This window comes from Spermophilus citellus (genome assembly GCF_964194105.1).
Source record: "Spermophilus citellus genome assembly, chromosome: 17".
Taxonomy (NCBI): domain Eukaryota; kingdom Metazoa; phylum Chordata; class Mammalia; order Rodentia; family Sciuridae; genus Spermophilus; species Spermophilus citellus.
In genome coordinates, this window is record NC_138199.1 from 62,924,502 (window position 1) to 62,948,785 (window position 24,284).

The following is a 24,284-nucleotide window of genomic DNA, read 5'->3' on the forward strand; positions in this document are numbered from 1 at the left end:
AATCTAACTTAGGCTTTGTAGTTTCAAAGCCTAGACCCTTAATTCTTGTACCATCCAACTCTTTACTATTGTGTTACCATGTTATACTGCTTCTACATACTGTGCCTCGCAACCACTTGCTTGCTTTATTTTCCATAGCCATACTCATCACTGCTCCATGTCTTTCAAACCATTATACCTGTCCGCTAAGTCTATATGCATCCTTCCTCAACTTCTACCAGATTCTCAAACTCAAATCTCTTATGGTATAAAAAATCATGTTCCCAGTGTTGCTTCAGATCATTCTCAGAGCAGTAGTTTCCCATGAGTTCTTACATCACAGTAAAATACCTGGTTTTGGTTTTAATATTTTTACTCATCTTATTCAACCAATCACCTGTATTTCAATTATCAGTAAAACCCTTTTGATGTAGCATTTTCTTACCTATCTGAATTATCTTATGTACCATTTTTACAATGAAGTTTATTAAAATACGCTTTCAAGAAAACTACTGTCTACATCTTCTAAGTTTTCCTTTTATTTTCTCTACCAGGCAGTATTATGACTACTGAAAAACCTCTCATTATCTGTGATTATACCTCCTGTGTTTGACTTACAAATAACACTTGTTATCTATAATAGCACCATTATCGTCTGTTTTATAAAATAATTGAACTTCTATTAGACATACACACTACCCCATGGATGAAGTGGTAAAGGTAGACAGAAGTAAGAATTAAATATCATTTGTGAGCTTGAAAGATAACCTTAATTGGAATTCCTAAGAGTCAGTATAGCATTAGTCTTCACAGATCAAAAATAACTGTCTTTGTTAGAAAATTATATATTTTAGCAAGAAATTTCGTATTTCCCAAATCTTTTCAATTTCAGATTAATACCATGTAGTCTGTACTCTCTTCATAGTCTTCAGCTATTTACTTTTCTTTTTCTGTACAATTTCTAGGACGCTGAGTTTTCTCTTTGACTTCATCTCATAAATTGTGTATACTCTTCCTACCTCCCTTCAGTTTCTCTACCATTCTCAATTTCTTTCTTATATTTCTACCCTAAAATGCTGGTTTCTATTACCCCAAAAGTTTACTATCTAGAATTTTTAAATATATAGAGTCCCTTGATCAGGGACCAATGCTGTCTTTGTCAGAACTCAGCAGGTATAATAGTTATTCTGATGCCATGACAATACCTTAGTAAAATTCTAGTAAAGAACTTAAAAACGTTAAGAATAAAATTATAATCATTCCTCCTAAATGCAATTTTGAATAAATAAAATGTTTCATTATTTTCTAGTTAGTTGGTGAGAATATAATGAAGAGATTTGGATTTTGGCTGATAGTAGTTTGCATATATATCTCTTGAGACCTTCATTTGTGATAATGATTTTAAAAGACATGCTCAAATATTATTACACTCTTAGAGTTGAAAGTTCTGCTGTCTTAAAGCTCACTTTTGGATAAGAGTTCTATCAATAGCATCCTTTGAGTTAGGACCCTGTTGCCATGGAGACAATGAAAGGCTTTAAGTCGTATTTTTAATATATACTTGAAATATATATACACACCTTAAGGTTTATTATGATTTTATTGTCTGTAGGTTTTGAGTATTGGCAATTTAAAAATTATTTTCTATATCTTATTAATACTTTATCATTTTTATCCTCCAAAGAAAACAAAGGAGAACTCTGGCCATTGGAATGACAATGTTTTATAATTCTTTTTAGAGCATCTTTAGGAATAACAGAATCCTCTGTGGGTCAATTAAGAATGAGGATTTTAAAGAACATGCAGAAACTTTAAAAAAATAGCAGTGTGATCTTAAACATTTACATGTCTTAAACACAGTTATACAAAGCAATTTCATATTCATTTGAACTTTTTGTACTAGTGCTATGCTAAATAATTTAACCTTATTAAAGTTTATTTAATGGAACTCAATTTGAAAGTACCATAGCGATCTTCATAATTTTAACTTTTAAAATACTTACCTGAGCCTAGCACAGTGACACACACCTATAATCCCACTATCTTGGGCAATTGCAAGTTCAAGGCCAGCCTCAGCAATTTAGTAAAGCCATAAGCAACTTAGTGAGACTGTCTCAAAATCTAAAAGGTTAGGGGTGATGCTGGGGGTGTAGCACAGTGGTAAAGTGCCCCTGGGTTCAGTACCTAGTACCAAAACAACAACAACAAACTTATTATTTGAATAAACGTTAATAGTATTTCCTAATTTCCCCCTAAAAATCAGTAAATAAAATTGATATGTGCTTTCTATAAGTAAAACTTTCAATCACAAATTATACTTCATTCTTTATGAATGAATTCCATGGCATAGAATATTACTGTTCCATAGACTTCATGATTAAGTTTGTAAATTTACATTTCTTTAGCATCAGTGTCAAATTGGCATGGCCTAGTTAATATTTTAGCCTGCTAGGAGTTTCAACTTCCTACGTTAGTGACAGAACACTACAGTGATTGCTTTAGACTACATAGATTAGGAGTGATGACTTATATTTAATCCTACTTTTGTATTTATCATTACTGAATATTAAAGTAGCTATTTCTGGATAAAAATGACCTTTTGGTTACAGTTATCATGAACAGAACCTTTAAATTTAGTCCTGTCATTTTGTCAGTTAATACTTGTATTTAATGGCACAGATAGCCAAAATAAGAGTTCTTTGCTTTATAAAGAGAAAAGAGCCAGAAGTAGTAGATAATCACAATTTATACTCATAGTTTTGAATATTAGCTTTTAGCTTTTCTCTTTTTCAGAGACTTTTTAGCAAGACCCATCTCCTCTATGAAGAACGCAGTTAATTTTTTTCTGGCACAAAAAATAGAGTAACCTGATCTGAGTCTGACAGAGTGTGTCGTTCATTTAAGTGCTTCCATCTGTTGCCTGCTGTTCCCCTTACTCATGACCCCTCTATGTTTCTCTCTTTCCCTTACCCTTCTCCTTCCCCGTCTCTTTACTTTTTTTCTTTCCCTTCCCATTTTCCTCTCTCCTCCCTCTCTCTCTGGCTCTCTCTCTTTGTCCTTAGCCCCTCTGAGGAAGGCAAAGTTTGTTGAGAGCCCACGAATTCCAGAATCCGAGCTTGGCTCCCCAACCCTCACTTCAGCTCAGAAACTGGACGTGGACACATACTGCCCTGGTAAGCATGCATGCAAAGTGTCTGCTTTGAAAGAGGGAGGATTGGATCAGGCCCATCTGCAGAGCAGTGTTTTGCATGTATACTACTCATAAAATCATGTTAACTCTTTCTCAACTGGTTATATATTCTCCTTAAAGAATATAGTTTTTATTGAAAATCCTGTTTTGACTTTTGATATAATGATAGTAAATATTAAAAGCAATTTCAAAGATAATCTTCAAAAGAAAATAATTTCTGAGTTATTTTTGTGATTTGAAATAATACAAGAGATTTTGTCATGGTCATGTGCAAATGGAAATGTTGAAGATGTGAATATGAATGTCTGTTCAACACTGGACCTTTTGCATATGACCTACTATGCCTAATTTTTGTTAGAATTCTAGATAGTTATAGAAAATACTTGTAATATTGGAAACATTAAACTTGAATTAGGAAAGAAATAGATTCCTGAATTGAACTCCCTTTGGACACTCACTTTTAGAAATACCTCTTGTGTATGACCTGTAAACACATGTGGGACTTCACTAAAACCCTTCCTGTGTGGGAGCCAAACTGAGACAGACTCGTTATCAATGCTTAGATTCTTTCAGACTTAGATGCGTTGCCTGGCAACATCCTTTACACTCTCTCTAGAGTGAGTCTATAGAACTGTGTCAGAAATGTTCGCAGTTCTAGTTGAGTATACAGATCAGAATGTTAGTAAAGGACCTTAGAAGACTTGGTTTTAGTTCTTTTGTTTATTCTTGCTCATTAAAATTGATGTTAACCAGCATGAATGCAACCATTACATATTTACAGCATTGGGATTCAGCAGAGTAAAATGATTCCTACTTCTAGAGGAGATAACAACAGCTCTGATCTGAAATGTGAGGATCATATATCTCTGAAGCCAGATAGGAAAAGTTAAAACAAAACCAAACAATGGGAGAAACATGGGCCAAATCTAGTGAAACAAAAGACATTTGATTTTATATGAATCAATTTTTAAAATATTGAAAGTCCTTGGGACTTTCACTCTCAGAGCATTGAACCTTGAACTTCAACCACTGTTACAGATGACTTATTCTCTTCTAAATCACTAATGGTTATGTATTAGGAAACAGCTTTCCTGTTTCCAAAAGAAACAAAAGCTCTTTAACATGTTTTGAGGTATGATCATACTTCTTAGGCAATGGAATGTTGTGCTTTGCATTTCTTCATGCAAATTTTAGTGTTCTAAAGTAAAATATATAAATGCATTGATCTTGTATGCCTTTTTCCTAAGGCTTATTATTATTTTATGGGAGGGTTGGGAGGTGGGTAACTGGGTATTGAACCCAGGAATTTGCACATGCTTGAAAACACTCTACCAACTAAACCCCAACCTGTCAGAGGCCTTTTATTTACCAGATTTGCAAGTTAAAACACTCTTAGGAGAGCCTAATTTTCCCTTTTCTTATTTCCCATATGACATCCTTTATCTGATCTAGCTATTGTTATTATCATGAAGCAAGTAGCTGCTGTTTGTGTTGGAATGTCAGTACTGAATAGCTATGGACAGTTTTATCCATGTAATTATTTATGCATATTTTCCACAAGTATAAATTCTTTATTGATTTAGAATTGAACCAACTAAACCTCAATTAAGATTTTTAGAAGGCTGAGGTTGTGGCTTAGCGGTAGAGCACTTGTCTAGCACAGTGAGGCCCTGGGTTCAATCCTCAGTACCACATAAAAATAAAATAAAGCTATTGTATCAATCTACAACATATATATATATATATATATATATATATATATATATATATATATATAAAAGAAATATATAAAGATTTTTAGAAAGCCAGGGAGAACCTAAAACATGATGCCAAAATGCTAATTGTCATGCTATGTAGTCTTTTTTTTTTTTTAATCTGCAACAGACTTAAAGCATAGAAACTTCATAGTGGTTTGTTCTTTTATAATAAAGGCATTAGGCCCTTGGAAAATAAGTTTCTATTGAGGGTAGCAACCTGAGGTTTGAAGCTATTGTTGTTATGCTCAAATTCAGGACCCCCAAAAGACCACCAGAGACCCAAGATCGATGCAAGCAGCAAAGAGGTGTTTATTGCGAGCTAGCTCGGTCCTCCACGCGCACACACAGCAACTGGTGATGTGGAGAGGCCCTGAGCCCAGGGTTTGCAGCAGTTTTATATATTCTTTGGAGAAGGCAGGGACTTCACATACATCATAGCAAATCATCACACACCATGGGAAAATCAAATAACAACTCTAAAACATGATTAGCACATTCACTGGCGGGAACAAGTTGGGTAGGGGTGATTGGTCAGTACAAAAGGGGTATTCATTTGAACTGATTGGTTTAAGCCAAGAGGGGTGTACGTGCTGAACTACATGGTTTCCCAACATGTTATCATCCACCATAAACTACTGGGAGGATCATCTGGCATCCCAGGTATTTCCCTATCTCATGCTGATTGGTGGCTGCTAGGGGGTTGCTATGGATCCCCACCTAGCCTGAATGAGTCAGGGACACCTGGCATAACAGATCTCTCCTGTTATTTGTAGATAAACAACTTAGCAGGGTGGGAATGTGCCTAGGAGTGCTCTGTGGGTCTTTTCAAGGACAAAGGTGATGTCCCTTCCTTGGACAGGCTTTGCTCTGAGGTAGAGGCTGGTTTTTCATTGTCTCTACATGGTATCAAAAATTAACAATGAACCTGAATTGATGTGTTTACTCATAAAACAAACTTTTGGAATTTAGAAAACTATACCCTGAAGTATGATGCTTTGACATCCTGAGTACTTTGAACCAAAGAAGCTTGGAAGGCTTCAGAAGCAGCCTCAGAACCAAGGTGTCTCTAATCTTTTTCTGCCCTCTTTCCCTTCTTTCTTCCCAAAGCAGTGCAGAGAGGGGCTTTTTCTAATGTTTCCTTATCTGCCTAAAGATAGATTCTTCAAAAAAGGAACAAGGAACTCATTTGTCCTGAATCCGTTCACAGAGAGTCTCATCTACTGGGGAAGATTACTATGTTACCCAAGTGGGGGGTTGGGAGTGGGGTTAAGAAAGTCTATACCAGGCCCAGACAAACTTTGTCACAGGCTATCACCAAATCATTTACTCTTCCCAAAGTTGCCCACATCTTCTCTCCAATGTCCTCTGCGAAGAGGGTATGAGCTTCTAGATCTCACTGAGTGTTCAGGTACTCATTTTGCTTTCCTCTGATTGCCCCCCCCCCCCATAATTAATTTTTATGCCTTTTCTCCGATTAAACTGTCTTGCTGGCAATTTATTTCATAGACTCAATTATGGAACTTTCAGAGGATACGAGAGAAAGGATTTTTACACTTCTGCAAAACAAATATTAAGCCAGCTTTTTGGAATATTTTTTACATAAGATATACTAACAGAAACATGAACATATTTTATTGTATATTCCTACATAATAAAACAGTTAAAGTTAGTGTGTTCTGATATCTTCTTGTCCACCAGCTTTACTCATTATCATCTGCAAATTCAGGAAACCACATTTTACAGAGCAGTAGTTGTAAATTAAAGGTTACAGCAGTGGTTCCCAAATTCTAGCACACTTGAAAATTACCTGGTGGGCTTGTCTAAATGTAAATTACTAGGCCCATCCCCACAGAAATTCTGGTTCAGTGGGTCTGGAATGGGTCAAACATTTCCAACAAATTCCCAGCTGATACCTAACCTGCTGTTAGAGGCTTCATACTTTTAAGAACCAAAGTTAAAGGGCTATATAGACATTCTACAAATGATAGAGTGAACAAGGCTAAAAGTCTAGAGGGTTTATTCTACCATTGGTGACTTCTGGAGAGTAATTGTTCATGTTGTTCTGTATTTAAACTTAAACCTTTTGGTGTTTATATTTTAGGTTGAAAGAATAAAGCATTTGTGTCTGAGACATATGTATTTTTTCTTAGTTTTCCATCTGTACCTGGCATCTGTGTAGTCATGTCTAACTTTTCTGTGTTGAACTACATATAGAAGGAAATTGTAGATCAAATCAGACCAAGTCATTGCTGTTTAGCATGCAGAGTCTAAGGAAAGCTATTTTGGGATATAGCTGTTGATCCAGACATGTGTCATAATAAATTGAGTGCTTCAGTCTATATAGCATTAGATTCTAAAATATCTAACTCAGTATATTATTATTATATATATTATTCCTCAAATATATATTATATTTATATTTATATAATTCCTCAAATCAGATTTATTGTATCCAAGAAACATGAGAAATATGTAAGTAAACCGCATGCTTTGATTCTGCAGCTACAACCATGGAGATGATTAATAGTGTTAATGTGACTAATTCACCAGATTTGGGGATGTTCAGGGAACTGTGTTAACAATTGTCTCACAATGGGCAATCTGAGTCCTAGAGAATTTAAGTTATTTCTCTAGGGTCATCAGCAGGTTTTAATGCTGAACACTTGAAATGGACACAATATAGTCCAGAAATATATTGCCTGATAATCCTGTTACTATGTAAATTCTCTAAGTATGCCTTCCTACCCTCAGATTGAAAGGTAGAAAATTCTGTTTTATGTATTGAACAGGGCCACATTTATTTTTATGAAAAAGGGTAGCCAAATGATAGCAGTCATTTCAATAGAACAATTCCTAAAATAAGAGAGCAGATTCATTCTATACTTTGTAGTTTTTTTGCTTGTGACATTATTACCTATATGATTTTTGAGTAAGTCAGCCTTTCTAAGCCTGAGTTTCCTCATCTGTTAAAAAAAATGGAGATAACTTCAATCAGATTAATATACACAAAGCACTTAGCAAAATGGTTGGCTCATAGTAAATTCTCATAAAATATTAGATAAATCTATTATTAGACTGATAATTCTGAAGTATAGCACTCTTTTTTAAAAAAAATTTTAGTTGTTGATGTACCTGTATTTTACTTATTTATATGCAGTACTGAGAATTGAACCCATTGCCTCACACATGCTAGGTATGTGTCCTACCACTGAGCCACAACACAGCCCTAGCACACTCTCTTAAAGTGTCCATTCTCTTCATCCCCCTGTCCTCTTTTCTGTACTGGAGATTGATACCAGGGCTTCACAAAGCTAGGAAAGAGCTCTACCACTGAGCTATATTCCCAGCCTTTCTTGAAGTGTTTTCTAAATAAGCAGAAAAAAATATTTAAAGTTTAGGGTAATTTTTAGTTAAATGTCTTATTACATTTTAATTTTTATTTTTCTCTTACTAGTCTTTTGATCTGGAACATGTCATATAACTTCTCTGGGCCTTGATTTAATTTCATACAACATTATGTTTAGCATAACATTTCTGAATTTTATATATTACATGTTACAGTTATACACATACATAGAAATAAAATACCTAGAATACACCAAACTGGAACAGTGGTTGCTTAAGAGGAAAAGGACTGTTGGGTAAAATATGTGAAATTATGCTTATGAGCTTGTATCTGATCGATCGGCTTGTAGGGAGTTTCAGTTTTCTTTCTTGGGGCTGCGTATATTAGTAAATAAGAGCTTGGGTTTTATAGTTAGACCTGCGTTCGATTTCTGATTCTTCTATCTACTATGTACTATGAATAACTTTCATAAAATATACCTACTTGTCAGAAATTCTGCTATGTACATATATGAATATACCACAGTGAATGCCACATTTATGTATTACCTATAAACACCAATTAAAAAAAAATAGAAGAACCAGTAGAGGAAAGGAAGAGGAGAAGCAGGAGAGAAGGAGGAAACAAGGAAGCACCAGGGATTGAAATGGAGTAAATTATATTCCATGCATAAATTATTGTATCAATATGGACCCCACTCTTATGTATCACTATACTGTACTAATAAAAACATTTTTAAAAAATAATAAAATAGTAATTGATTAAAAAATTCTTTGTAATGTTGTGATAAAATAGGTATTTTATTCTATTACATGGTTTTTACTATGATTATGCAAAATAATGTATGTGCCACATGCTTTTTATAAGCTTGGATAAAACAAACGAGATATTAGCACCCTTCCTGTTATTGTTTATCATCATCATTATTATCCTTTTCTGCATTTTCTAAAATATCTACAATGAACTTGTATTGAAAATTTTCAGTAATTAGGTGGCGCACTAAAGGATAATGTTACTGTTTGTATTTTAGTTTTATGGGCGTTTTTGTTACACATTATAATATAAAATTTCAAGTGTAGAAGTGCACTTTGACACTAATGGTAGGCCAAGTTGACAGTTTTATAGGTCTTATGACTACATGTGCAAGTTTAAGGGCCAAGGGCCAAGCCAATCTTCAGAAAGTAGGCTTTTATCCATGTCGTATACTTTGAGAGAAATTTGAGATTTAATCTTTTAATATGGATCCTTTTAAATCTCTTTTTTAAATGACTGTGTCTTTCAAAGGACAGTGTTATTTAAGGTGATAACAAATTAGGATTTTTTTTAAATATAAACTAAAGAAAGGAAAGGAGTTTTGTGCGAGATATTTGGGACATAGTCATAATCTTTTATATTTTGTATTTGTAAAGGATTTTTTATTTGGATTTCTTTCTTTTCTTTTTTTTTTAACATGTATTTTAGTTGTAGGTGTATACAATGACCTTTATGTTATTTTTATGTGGTGCCGAGGATTGAACCCAGAACCTAACTTGTGCTAGGCGAGTGCTCTACCACTGAGCCAAAATCCCACCCCTTATTTGGATTTCTTATCAGCATTTTACCTGACATAGTACAAGTAAAAGCCACTGTATACCAAATGTTTTATATAAAGTGAATTTCTTGAACTCCCCCTGTACCTGTATAGTAATAGTCATTTCAATTAAAAGAAGATGATTTTTTCATTTTCTTCCTTTCAGTTCTTTAAAATTCTGAAAACAGTGTCAAATGGTTAAATTATTAACATGCTTCTTTGGTTTGGCTACAAATTTTATACTTAAAAATGAGGGCTGGGGATGTGGCTCAAGCGGTAGCGCGCTCGCCTGGCACGCCTGCGACCCGGGTTCGATCCTCAGCACCACATACCAACAAAGATGTTGTGTCTGCCGAGAACTAAAAAAAATAAATATTAAAAAAAATTCTCTCTCTCTCTCTCTCTCCTCTCTCACTCTGTCTTTTAAAAAAAAAAAAATGAAACACTCTATATGATTTGGCCTAGCCTATGAGTACAAAGAACCTTTTTCTTTTGTATTTGTTACACTGTGTTTGTATCCTACTTCATTATAAGCACAGCAAATATAAAGCAGAATTTTTAACCAATCTTATGCATTTTCCCCTACTCATAGGCTTATAGTATTAGTTAAAATGGCTCTCAATCTGGGCTGCAGGTTGCCTGGATGGCTGTAAGTTTCAAGTTGAGCTTATATCTACTTGTGCTCATTCTGAGGCTCAGGCTAGAAGTCCATCAGCTAGAGATCACCAGAGGACAAGAATACCTAGTCCATTGATACAGGCATATTTCAAGTGTCCTGTTGTCCAAATAAAATTGAATGCCCAAGCCCAACAACCCTTCATTGTGTTAAGTTTTAAACATTCCCCTGTCTTAAGAATTGTCAGGTTTTTGCCACTCTTGTTCATTAATTTCTTCCCCTCATCTTCAACTCTTCCCAAGGGAACTAAGAAATATGGGTCATTGCTTTAAACCAGCTGTTCTGTGAGTAATGATGAACTAGACGCCATTGATTATCTTTTCAACAACTGGTAGGCAGTGATTCTCATAATTAGGAATTCATTTTGGGGAGAATGTAGAAGCTCCTATAACTTTTTCAGCACTTTTTAGGACAAATATTAGCCCCTGCTAGTAGTAATCACCCACTTTCCAGTAACCAGGTTTGTTTTGACAATTTGGACCAAGTTAATCATAGTTTTTACAACTCCATCAGAACACATAGGTTTATTTGATTAAATATGACAAAAAGAGATATCATGTTGAAGTAGATGAAAAACAAGCAGTTTAATAATGAATAGATATTAAACAAAAATGTAAACAGTGCAACGAAAATGCTAAGAGAATGCTGAGAATTAAGAGAGAGTATGGAACTAGAGATAAATGTTTGTCTGTCATTTGTGTGCTGCCCACAATGTTAAGAATGTAGATAAAGGATTTGGATACATTAGCCATTAGATATTCATTTCTTTTTTTAAAAAAATTTAGTTAGACATAGACACAATATCTTTATTTTGCTTATTTATTTTTATGTGGTACTGAGGATCAAACCCAGTGCCTCATATGTGCAAGGAAGGTGCTCTACCACTGAGCCACAATCCTATCCTTAGATATTGATTTCTTAGGACAGTTTTGATCATTATTTAATCCCATTGCCCATAGCTACTTTAAGTTCAAGGTGCTTCTTGCATGTGTTGTAAAGTGTAAATCATTAAGGAGTGGAAAATCAGTGTTGTCAGGAAAAGTAAAATCCAAAATGTACTGAAATATAGTGTTGCTCTTTTTATAGCATCCTCTGTCTTGTCTGCATTATATTTATCATAGAATTTAATTGCTATGATTTAATTAAACTATTTTTATTTCCCCCATGAAGCTGTAAAGCTTCTTAATGATAGGGACTGTGCCTATTGTTCATAAATGCACATTTGGTGCCTAACTCAGTGCTGGACATGCCAGAAGTTCTCAATAAGTAATTATTGAATGAATTAGTGCTTTCTTATATTGTCTGTCATTTGTCTATAATCAGATAATTCTTCTGGATTCTGTTAAAGACAAAAATAAATAAAATAATCATGCAGAAAATTCGTACTTAAAAGTACATATTTTGGGGCTGGGGATGTGGTTCAAGTAGTAGCGTGCTTGCCTGGCATGCATGAGGCACTGGGTTCAATTCTCAGTACCACATAAAAATAAAATAAAGATATTTTTTAAAAGCACATATTTCTTAGCAGAGTGATGAAATGGCTAAGAGCATAGGCACAGGAACTAGATAGTCTGGACTCAAATGTTGACTGTTACTTCACTTATTCTGAGCTATGAGCTAGCAAGAACTTAATCATTATGTACTTCATTTTTGCTGTCTCTAAGATAGGAATACTGTGATAAGAAAATGATTCAATACATATAATGTACTAAGAAATATGCCAGGCAGCGCTATCTCAATAAATGTTAGTTATTGTTAATATTACTACTAGTAGTAGTACTACTACTACTACTATAAATATTGTTCCAAAAATAAACTTAAATCACTCTTTTACAGCAACATTAAATATGCTGTATTTAGTCAGTTTTCATATTAGAGTTCTATATTTATGTAGAATTGGTAAGTCAGACAGAATTTGAATCTGCAAATTCTTTTTCTTTCTATACTGTTAAAATTTCAATCATCTATTACATTAATTTCAAATACTTCCTTTAATTTGTAAAATATTTCTTAGGTACATTGACTTATCTATCTTTAATGCCAGTTCCTTTACTTTGTTGTTAACTGATATAAGAATGATGAAGTAAAGTTGTTTGTGATTTATTGTTGGAAGAGTATTGGGTATGTTTGATAACTAATGCATAAAACAATCTGAATGTATGAGTATGGATTTTTAAAAGAGAAAGGATTATCTTTTATATTAACTTTCCATGAAGACAGGAGATAATAAGATCTGAAATGCAATTAGAAAGATTCACTTCATATTGTGTTATAGTTTTAATGTGTCCCTCAAAAGTTCATGTGCTGGAAACTTAATCCTCAAATTTATATGTTTATGGTATTTGGAGGGGAGTCCTTTGAGAGGTTAATGGAATTAGATGAGGTCGTATGAGTGGGGTCCTTTTGATGACCTTAGTGGCTTTATAAGGAAAAGATGAGGCCTGTGTAAGCACACTTTCTGTGTCTTACCATGTTTTGCCGTCTGCCATGTTATAATGCAGCAGGAAGACCCTCATCAGATGCCAAGTAGATGATGGTACCACTATCTGGAAATTCTCAGTCTCCAGAACCATGAGCCAAATAAAAATTCTAGTCTTTATAGTTATAGTTATAGCAACAGGAAACTAAGACAAATAAAAGGAACAATGTTGGTATTTAAAAAGTAAGAAGGAATATTTGATTGATATATAGGTAGGTTTATTTGTTTATATCATTATGAAGTTAAAGAAATTCCTGGTCTTTCTGCCTCACCTTCCTCTAATCCATTCTCCACATTGCTGTCAGAACAGACTTATAGTCAGATCTGGTTATATACTTCTCTAAAAATTATTTTGTTCATGTGTTCAACAGATACATCTTTGTGGAAGGGGGTAACTGGGAGTTGAATCTAGGGGTATTCTATCACTGCACTACATTCCCAGTCCTCCCCCATTTTTTCTTTTTTAAATTTTGAGACATGATTTCACTAAGTTGCCCAGGCCAGTCCCAAACTTGGGATCCTCCTACCTCAGCCTCCCAAGTCACTGGGAATACAGGTGTGTACCACACCTGGCTTCAACAAATATTTCTTGAATGCTTTCTATGTGTTAAGCACTGGAGATTTGGGTCCGCATTAGAGGGGTATGTACATTCCTACTTAGTTTGCCACTGTTGCAGCCCCTCCTTTTCTTTTTGTTTGTTTTCTTTGGGTATGGAGGAAGGAGATTAAATAAAGATATTCCTTATATCGTGTTCTGTGGTTTGTTGTTGGCTATATATTTCTTTTTCTTTTTTATTAGTTCTTTTAGTTATATATAACATTAGGATTTATTTTGACATAATTATAAAGGCATGGAATATTATTTGCTCTAATTCAGTTTCTAGTACTCCCCCCTCCACTCCATTCCCTTCCCTATATTCTACTGATCTTTCTGCTATTTACTTATAGTTTTTTTTAATATTGGTGCCTTATGGATATACATAATGGTGAGACTGACTGTAGTATATTCATATATGTACATAGGAAAGTTAGATCAGATTTTATCCCGTCTCTCCACCTTCCCCCTTAATCCCCTTCCGTTATTCCATTGTTCTTTGTTCTATTTTAATGGAGTATGCACCCATTTCTTTTATTTATTTCTTTATTTCTTTTAATTTTCCTTATTTTGGACCTGTTGCCTGTATTTCTTGGTGATCTTTTGGTAATTGAATTTTACCAAGGTTGGTATTGGTGAAGTTTATGTCTTCCTGCTATTGGTCATCATCATAATATAGCACATTTTTCTCACTGTTTGTAGTTAACCAAATGGAGGGTAGATGAGCTCAAATGCTATATAGAACCCTCTGTAACCTTGTAACCTGTAGAACTTTGGAGTCTACAGACACAGGCATGAACTTCCCATGCATATTAGAAGGCATGAATTAGTTGGGAAAGACAGAATTGTATTGCCATTCCTACTGAAATGGACTATCTCAAGCTAACCTGGGGAAAGTTGGTCCCAGAGGTCACTACTGAGAATTTGAAATCATTAATGCCTTTTGTCCTTCGCCCTTTGGGCCCTACTTGCTAATTCCAGAAGAATAGAAATTTCACTTGACATCTAATTCCACCTTGTATTCAAGTAATGATTTGACTATAGGAATGGTTGTAACTCCAAGGACCACATTTAATAGATACAGTCTTTAGCTCCAAGTGAATCCACCAACATCTGTCAGCCAGGAAACTGTAGAAATGTAAGATTTTTGCTATTTGCCTTGCTACTGTCCCCTGAAACTTCCCTGGTTCTGTGCATTCTGGGAAATGAAGCATCTTACCTGTTCTCATCAGCCTTCAGCTTTCAGTATATTTTCCCAGTGTTACTATTTGTCCTTTTTGTTTTGGCAGCTGTGTCCTTTCAGTGCAGTAGATATTAGGAAAAAGAGGGATTGAGACTTTCTGTTCCATAGAATCCCTAAAAATCCCATTTAAAATGAAGATTTTCATTAGTTGCTGATCTGTTTAAACCATAAAATATTTCACATATAATTTTCTTTAAGTCTTTGATTTATTGATTTATGTCTTTGATTAGAACAGGAACTTTAAATAGATGACCTAAAATTTTAGGGTATCAAGTTTGTTGATATTTAATTAGTATTCCTGATTTGAAGAATGTAAATAAGTTTCAAATTTTTAAATATGTGTGGCATTATTTCTTTGTTTATAACTCTGAACTTCTTTCATCAAATAAAAAAAAAAGCAAATGTTGTGACTTGCTACAAACTCAAGGTCGGTGTCCTGTGTCCTTAATATATTTTCTATAATTTTTTTAAAATAAGGAAAAACATAAAGAATGGTGCCCAAAATAGTAATTCTTTCTCTGTATGAAATTTTGTGAAGTGAACAAACCCATATAAGTATCACCTAAATCAAGATATAGAACTTTATCAGCACTTCAGACAATTCCCACATGCTTCCTCTGTGTCATTATCCACTTCCTATAAAAATAACACAATTCTGACAGCCATCATCATTATTTGAATTTTATATAAATTTGGTCCTTTACTATGTATTCTTTTGAATCTCTTTTTTTTAATTCAACATGTTCTTGAGGTTTTTTTATTGCTGTTATTTTATTTGTCCACTGTTGATGACCATTTTCAGTTTTGGCTCCTATGAAAAGTTCTGTGAATGCTCAAATGCTTATTACATTTTGGGGTTTTTTGTTTGTTTTTTGGTAGTGGGAGTTGAACCCATGGGATCTCTACCACTAAGCTACATCCCTAGCCCTTTTTACTTTTCTATTTTTATTTTGTGACAGGATCTTGCTAAGTTGCTGAGACTGGCTTTAAATTTGTGATCCTCCTGCCTCAGACTCCTGGATTACTGGGATTATAGGCATGCACTGCCATGCCCGTTCATCACTTGTCTTTTGATGTACCTATGTATACTTTTCTTTTTGGTGTGTAACTAGTAGCAGACTTGAGTCATAGGGTTTCAGTCTTTTCATCTTAAAAGAGCCAAGTATTTTTGTGAATTTCATGCTACCAATTTACATTCCCACCAGCACAGCAGTGTTCAAAGTGTTCCTTTACCTAATATTGTTAGATGTTTGTATGATGTACCATTCTGTTCTGTACCTTTGTAGTGATAACTCATTATGATATTGATATACATTTTCCAGTTACTTTGAATACCTTTTCATATGATTATTGGCAATTTTGATATTTGCCTTTGGTCTCTATTTTTTAATTGGAATATCATTAATTTGTAGACGTTCTTTATATTTTCTGGGTATAGTCCTTTTTTGGTTATATGAATTGCAGATCTTTTCCCACTCTATGACTTGTCTTTTTTTCTCTTAATTGTGTCTTATTAATGAACTTCACTTTGCTAATTTTTTCTCTAGTGAGTGCCTTTTGTGTCTTGTTTAAGAATTCTTTACCTGATTCTACATCTTAAAGATATTCTATTAGGTTATCTTCTAGAAGTCGGATTGGTTTTTCACATCTGCATCTATAATCCATCTGGTATTATTTTGTGTATGGAGAGGATTCATTTTTTTCATAGAGATATATTGATCTGTCATCAGTTATTGAAAATACCGTCATGGTATTTGAAATATTCAGTGGCAGTCTTATCCTAAGTAAGGTGATTATGTATACATTTGTTTCTGGCAGATCTTAACACTGTGCCTAAAGATTGAGGTTCTCCATAGAGTGCCATAGTCACTCAATAGTGCTATGTTTTCCCAGGGAGATATAAGATTTAGCAGCTCATAGTCGCGAAATAATCCAATGTCTGGGGTCTTCTTTTGTTTGTTTTTTTCCATACTGGGATTAAATCCAGGGGTGTTCTACCTCTGAGCTATATCTCCAGCCCTTTTTAAAAATTTTATTTTCAGAAAGGGTCTTTCTTGCTAAATTATCTAGGCTGTTCTTGAATTTGTGAACCTCCTGCCTCAGCTTCCCAAATAGCTGGGGTTATGGGTATGCACCACCACACCCAGCTCCATCTTTTAATTTTTTTGAAAAATTCCTGATATCACAGAACTAAACTAAAATGTATTAATATTCCACTCTTACATTTCCATGACAAACAGTAAACTTCTTGAAAAAAAAAAGTTTAATTGAGGGGAAAAACAGGAAAAGCTCATAAAACAAACTCAAAGATTTATCAACTATTTAAAACCTGGAATCAACTGTTCAGAAACAACACAGATGGATCATGGGCGGTGGTGAAGAGCAGAAAGGGACTATGGATAAATTTGCATTGTTTCAGCTGCTCCCCATGCCTCTAGTCTCCAAGGAAAGCTTGACATCAGTTACATAGTAACTCAGGCTAATGCTTCCATGAGGTGCAACAATGGTAACTATCAGCAGATCCTTCCACTGGGTTTGCAGTTTTGATCTGCATTCCAGACACCTGGATCTCATCAATTTTGACAACTTGACTTTGGATCATGCAGCTAATCAAAGTATTTGGAATGGTGAGTTCTTGAGAAGTAGTCTGAGCAGCTACACTCAAACCTCTCCAATAGCTTTTTACCTCTAAAGAACTGGATTCAATGCTGCTGAATCCATTATTGCCATGCATCATGGGAAAATGAGACTGTTGCATTATCAACTGGTGCAGTTTGGTCAATTCTAGTGGTGGAATGGAGTACACTATTCTTAAATCCCATAGGCCTGATCACCTGCAAAGATAACTGGAGAACTTGATGGGTTAGGCCTTTAAGAGATGGTCATGCGTTCACAGAAGTGCTGACTATGGCACAGCTGGGGCAGCCATGTCACCTTTGTTGTGCAGGAAGCCCTGAGGGGCCTCAGTAGCTCCCAGGCAGACCTGAAGTTAGTAGTCCACCCCGTACCAAGAGCAAAGTGTGGAGATATTTTGGCTTCAACACCAACACAGAAGGGTACATCTTGCAGTGGAAGAAAATCTGCTGTTGCATCTGCATGGCTCAAACTGCCTATTCAAGAAATGCCTCCAACCAGTCCTGTCACCTGAAGAAGAATCACCCTGAGGGATTCTGTGAGTTTATCAAGAGCAACACAGAGCAGTGCAGGAAGTTTTTGCCACCACGTTCCTCAAACTCAAGCCGGCGTTGTCCTCACAGTAACAGCCCCCACAGGACCCGCTGGCCATCAAATCTGGCCATGGGCCTCAAGAGCAAAAAGCAGCAGGAGCTCACAGTCACCAAGCTGGGGCTCATATGCAAGGAGATGTACCCAGCCTCTAAGGTGGACAAGCCCACCTTCAGAGTGCTTCTGAAGATGACCTACCCGAGGAACAAACTACCTAGCAGGAAATTCCCCAGCAAGGCTGTCCTGTCCCCGAGAAGTACAGCATGGTGCCAGAGGCCATCCAGATGGAGCTGGCAGACACCTCATGGAGCAGAATCTCCACCAAACTGTGGCTGAGTAAGAACCAGAACTGTGCCTACGTGATACTGGCAGCATACTTCCTGGGCCTTGGTTAACCCAACTGCCTGATGGTGCCCTTCAGATGCCTGAAGACCTTTGAGTACTTGAGGAAAACATGGCAGAAACCATCATATGTGTGCTTTATGAGGTGTTCATTGAGTGGAACATCAGCATCAAGGTCTTCTGGGCCACCACAGACTTCAGGAAGGACATTGCAAAGGCATGCTCATTGCTGGGCATCCCCAGGCAGATATTGTCTGAGCAGACCTTCAATGTAGGCATCCAACAGACCTTGCAGCTGCCCAAGCTGGGTGGCCTCCTGTTGTGGTGCCATAAGCTGGTAGAGTATTTCCAGCATTCCTTGGTGGAATCAGAAGCAGCACAACATGGCCCACTGTATGCTGGTGAGCAACCAGGTGTCCAGGTGGGGCTGTACTCTGGCCATGCTGCAGAGCCGGAAGGAGCATCAGTTCATCATTTTGGCATCCTGGTGGAGGACAGCAACAACCACCATCTGATGTTGGAGGCCACCAAGTGGACCACCATCGAGAGGCCTGGTGGATCTTCTGCAGCTTTTCAAGCAAGTGGCTGAGATGCTGTCTGCCTCCAGGTACCTGACCATCAGCATGGTAAAGCTGCTGCTGCATGTGTTCCTGAACACCACACTCAAAATCAAGGAGACTGACTCTAAGGAGATCGGCATGGCCAAAGAGGACATCCCCAAAGAGCTGTCCAAGACCTACCAGAAGAACCCCTCAATGGACATGTTTCTCAACATGGCCACCTTCCTGGACCCTTGATACAGGAGTTCCCCTTCCTGTCCGCCTTCGAGAAGTAGCAGATGGAGAACTGAGTGGTGGAGGAAGCCAAAGTTCTTCTGGAGAAGGTCAAGGACAGTAGCTGTGGCCCACTGTGAGCCAAGGATAGAATCTACCCAGTTCCTTAAGAGCCTTCAGCAAAGAAGTTGGTAGTGAGCCACACCCACACCTGCACCTGTCAGTGTGATCAACAGCATGCTGACTGAGATCTTCTGCCAACCAGGCAGCATGGAGGAACAGGAATAGTGGCATGCCCAGGTGGTGGAAGAGCTCCATAACTTCAAGTCCCGGAAGGTGCTAGACCTCAGTGATGCTCTTCAAGTGGTAGTCCCACCACCTGGCACTTATTCCGGTCTTGCCAAAGGTGCTCCAGAAGTACTGGTGCATGGTGGCCAATCGCAATTTCCCAGAGTGCCTCTGGCTCCTCAGCCATCATGGTCAGTGCTAAGAGGAACCAGCTGGCTCCCTGTGCACATGGACCTGTATGAGAACACCAGGAATGGAGCAGAGACTAAGCTGGAGGACAAGAACGAGGGAGAATGGGGCCTGAATCTGGAGGAGATCTTCCCCTTGGGGGATGGGGTCAACAGCAGTTTCTTTGGTCTCAGGGATGGGGGTTTCCTAGAGGGACGTGTCACCCATACCTATTCAGTGCTTTGCTATAAATAGCGGGGATTGTTTTGAACCCCAAGACCACTGAGATTCTTAAAACAGAAGGAAAATGGAAGAAAGGAAAGATTGATGGTTAGGGTTAGCCCAAAGGAACCAACAGAGACTTGTTCCTCCCTTGTCCTCTGCTATCTTCCTCAAACCAAAGAAAATAAATTCCTTAAGTGCAGGGCCTTCCAGGGTAACTTGTATACTCCATTTCCCCACGAGAACTGACCATTGGTGTCAGTCCTGGGAGGGTTTTGAATCAATTGTGGAAAATTCCAGAGAGATCTGGGTGGGAGACAGATTTCTGACAAGCAGAGCATCATCTGTCTGTCAGTGCATTGGGGTTTATATTTCAGATGAACCTGGGGTCTCTCATGGAAAGCCTGGTAAAAATCTTTAGCCACAATAGCCTTCCCCAAAACCTATGAATTTTATCACAGGTGGAAAGTATTGAAAATGACTGTCAATTCTAGGCACTTATAAAAAAGCAAAAAGGAAATGGAAAAGAAAAAAGAAAAAAAAGAAGTGGTATAGTGTGTGTTTTCTCTCTGGCTATCATGTTGCTGGCAATGAGTCTTCCTGCTCCCCCACAGTTTACTTTTCTTTCTCTTTTCTTATTGGTGAATTATAATTATAAACATAATAGTGGGATTCCTTATGCCATAGCCATACATGCATATAAGATAACAAAATCCACTTTTAAAGGTTGTCCTTCTGAGATTTGTTGATGGGAGATGTTTGAATTCTGGATTTTAAAACTCAATCCTATGGGGTCATTTAATTTGCAAAATATTTCTTTGGAATTGTTCAAGTTCAGGGAGGGACATCATTGTAGATTGTTCATGTCAGGGAGGGACATCATTGTGGATTCTGGAAAATAGGAACTTAGCTTCTAACTTGTAGGACTTCTTTTCAATTGGGAAAATAGTACGTTCTGTAAGAGGCTGAATTTGTAACTCTTTGGTTCCATAGTTCCATGGCTTCTTGTGTAAGTTAAGAGAAGCCATATTGTACAGGATGCAATGTAGGGACAAGTAGGAAAAGGACCAGGTTTAGGAATGAAGAATTATATCAGGTGTTTGGCATTATTCTCCCCCCCACCACCTCTGCTTGGATCCTTCATTTTTAATGGCTGGTGGGTACAAGCTGGGTGGGATTTTATCTCTGCATTCCCATTGTTTGTTTTTGGTAAATGAAGGGTGAAAGGAAACCCTACTCAGCTCTTACTTTCTTTTTAAGCAGTGCAGTTCCCCCATACACAATGGGTCAGACATTGGGGTTAGTCTCCTTTCCGCTCTGAGATTGGAAATACAGGACAACAGATGCCCATCTGGGTCCTACTCTGCACTCTTGCAAATGGCTCTATGTTTGTCTTAGAATCACTTTTACTTTTTCTATCTCATGAAAATGTTGGGAGTCCCCATCCAAAATGTCTCATTTTGTCTTTTTTTAATCCATCTTCTCTGGCACTACTTACTGGTTTTATTTTCCTTATTAAATGCTTCAAAGTTTGACTCTTGTTCAGTAAACCAGAAAATGAATTTACTCCTAATTTAAAAAAAAAAAAAGTATTGGGAGAGTCTTTAATATGACTACATAGATCTGTTTGACATACTCAAAGATGAGTTGGGAAGCATATCCCCTGTTACCTGGACCTGAGCCCCTATACTCTCATATTTCCCTGATCTTTTCCAAAGAGAGAGAGCCATATTGATCAGTAGGGACCACCAGTGTGAAAGTGATTTGGGAGAAAAGAGGGATACTGGCAGTTGTGCTGTTGGTCATAGAGATGCTAATGTCCTCTTCCAGTTTATCAATGATCATAGCTAAGGCTTGGAAGTTTATATGCATGTCACTCTCTTTGTGCATCTTCTTAACTGATATTTTTTTTCCTAAGGTTACTACTAACCACCTTCACACGCATAAGTAGCCAGATAAAAAGAGTGACATTTAATCTCTTTAGTCACACCATTGTTCATATCAAGCAGTATCATAGGGAGCTGGACTTTGGTCGAGTCTTTGGTCATTGCAGGCACAAGGCAACTTAGGAGGAAAAGAAACTGGCCTGAACTGGCCCATGGAGAAGAATCTAGGGTGGAGGAGGAGGAAACAGGAAAGAAACCAGGGAATTCAGGCAGCAGCTCTTCATGCTGCTGCCTCTTATGGTCTGGGCTGGATTCTTAATTGCTATGATGGTCTTCCCACTCCCTTCCCCTCCATAATGGGGATTGAACAGGGGTGCTCTACCACTGAGCTACATCCCCAGCCCCCCCCCCCACTTTTTAAGCTGGACACAATAGTTTTATTTTGTTTATTTTTTTATGTGGTGCTGAGGATCAAACCCAGGTTCTTGAACATGCTAGGCGAGCACTCTGCCGCCGAGCCACAATCCCAGCCTCATATCCCCAGCCCTTTTAAAAAATTTTTATTTTGAGACAGAAACTAGTTAAGTTGCCCAGGCTGGACTTGAACTTGCTATGTCTCAGCCTTCTACACTACCACATGCACCACCATACCCCAACTGTTGTTTTTTTTCTTTTTTTAAGTCTATGTTTATGTCATTCTTTAGCTCTGTATTAAATCATGGGATTAAATAAGATGTCATCATGTTTTCTTTATTATTCCTAGACCTTTCCATTTCCCTATAAGTTTAGAATCTCTTAATCTTTGGGTCATTTCAAAGAGTTCTTGTGGAGGTGTGAAATCAAGAGCTCTTGATGCTCTACCTAAAGAATGAGGTTCTCTATGGACTGCCATAATCACTCAGTAGAGCTATGTTTTCCCAAGGAGCTATAGGATTTAGCAGCTCATAGGCATAACATAATCCATGATTAGTGTTGTGGGAAAATAAATAAATGTTTTAAAGTTCATAAAGAATCTTTTAATTTTTGTGGTACTGTATTCTTTACCCAGAGTTATGGGAGCAAAACATCATGCCTCAACACACTGCTTCCAAACAGTGTGTTTTATTGGTGAAAATAAAACCAAGAGCTGTGAATTTTAAAATCAGCACAATGTATGAATGCTGCATGATGTATTTTATGTATAACAGTCTCACAGAGATTATTTTCTAGCAGCCTTTCCATCATATGTTTGGTTTATCATACTCCAAATTCTTCATTATTAGTTAAGGAAGTCATAATATAATTCCATTTAAGAAAAATTTTTTTCTTTGTTTAGGAACATACTTAATTGAGTGTGTTTGGTTATGAAGATCAAACCCTTTTCACATTGCATGGATGGTCATGGATAGACAAAAGACAGGTGAAATAACTGACAGGAGAATTTAAGAAGAATTTTGAGCATTCTGAACAAACACACTGGGCAGAGGCAGGCAAGGAATAATGCCCAGCAGCTTGTTAAGTGACTAGGTTTGGGAAGACTGTATAACTTTGGTGGTAAGAGCTTGAGTTCTAGAGCCAGATAGCCTGGTTTAGCTACTTACTAGTTATATAAGTTTGAGTAAATTATTTATCCTTTCTGTGCTTTACTTTCCTTATTCACAAAGTGGTCATAGAATGCCTGCCTCTTAAGGCAGCTGTGATGATGTAAAATATTTAGTACCTGTCATATAGTCCATTCCCATAGATAATAGCTGTTATTATTATTAATAAAAGACATAATCTATGTTGTCTTATGCCTTGACATAACCTCAGCCTCTTGATATACACACTGATAGGATTATGGCAGAATCTAATGGTGCAGAAAACAGCCCCTATCCTTGGTAAGGAAATAGCCCAAAGACTACAAATTCATTGTAATCCAGAAATTGAAATAACTTCTTTTGGAGGGGGGGCAGTGCATGAGAACCCATGCTGGGGACTGAACTCAGGGCCTTGATGCACAACTGAGCTACATTCCCAGCCCTGAAGTAATTCTTAGAATTCTCAGAAACAACAAGTTTTATACTAGTTTCTCCAGTGCTGTGCCCTGAGTCATCCACTTTGCCAAATTTTAAAAGGGAAGGTAATTTAGTATTTCCTGAGTTTCTAAACATCAATATCATTGATTTGGGGGGTGGATGACCCTTCATTGTAGGGAGCTATTCTGTATATTATAGGATTATTATTTATCCTGACCTCTGTCAACTAGATACCAGTAATAATAACCTCTTTCCTCAGTGTGACAACCAGTGACTACCAAGTTTAAAAATTACCAAGTATCTAAATAAGCAGGAAAGTACTTCTTGTAATGAGAAGTAAACTCAATCAATTGAAGTAACCCCCAAAATATCTAGGATTGGCATATAATTATAGAAGAACAAAGATGGCAGTATCATCTCCTGGTGGGGTGGGGGACATTGAAGTCAGAAGACAAGTGGGAGCACCATCTTTGGAGTACTTAGATAAAAATCTGTCAAACTGGAATTTTATACCCTGAAAAATACCTTTAAAAAAATGAAGACAAAAT

The 24,284-nt window shown here is 36.8% G+C and overlaps 1 protein-coding gene and 1 pseudogene across 2 annotated transcripts in view; both read left to right on the top strand.

The window, feature by feature from the left end:
- Positions 1-24,284, top strand: part of TANC2 (tetratricopeptide repeat, ankyrin repeat and coiled-coil containing 2) — a 477,945-nt gene that overhangs the window by 227,060 nt on the left and 226,601 nt on the right. The window contains exon 7 of the mRNA XM_081272685.1: positions 3,042-3,152. Within this exon, the coding sequence (XP_081128811.1) occupies positions 3,042-3,152 (111 nt within the window). The remainder of the gene's footprint in view (positions 1-3,041; positions 3,153-24,284) is intronic.
- Positions 17,436-19,886, top strand: LOC308635501 (E3 SUMO-protein ligase ZBED1-like; annotated as a pseudogene). Its single transcript has 2 exons — positions 17,436-17,462; positions 17,783-19,886. The product of its transcript is annotated as an E3 SUMO-protein ligase ZBED1-like (transcript).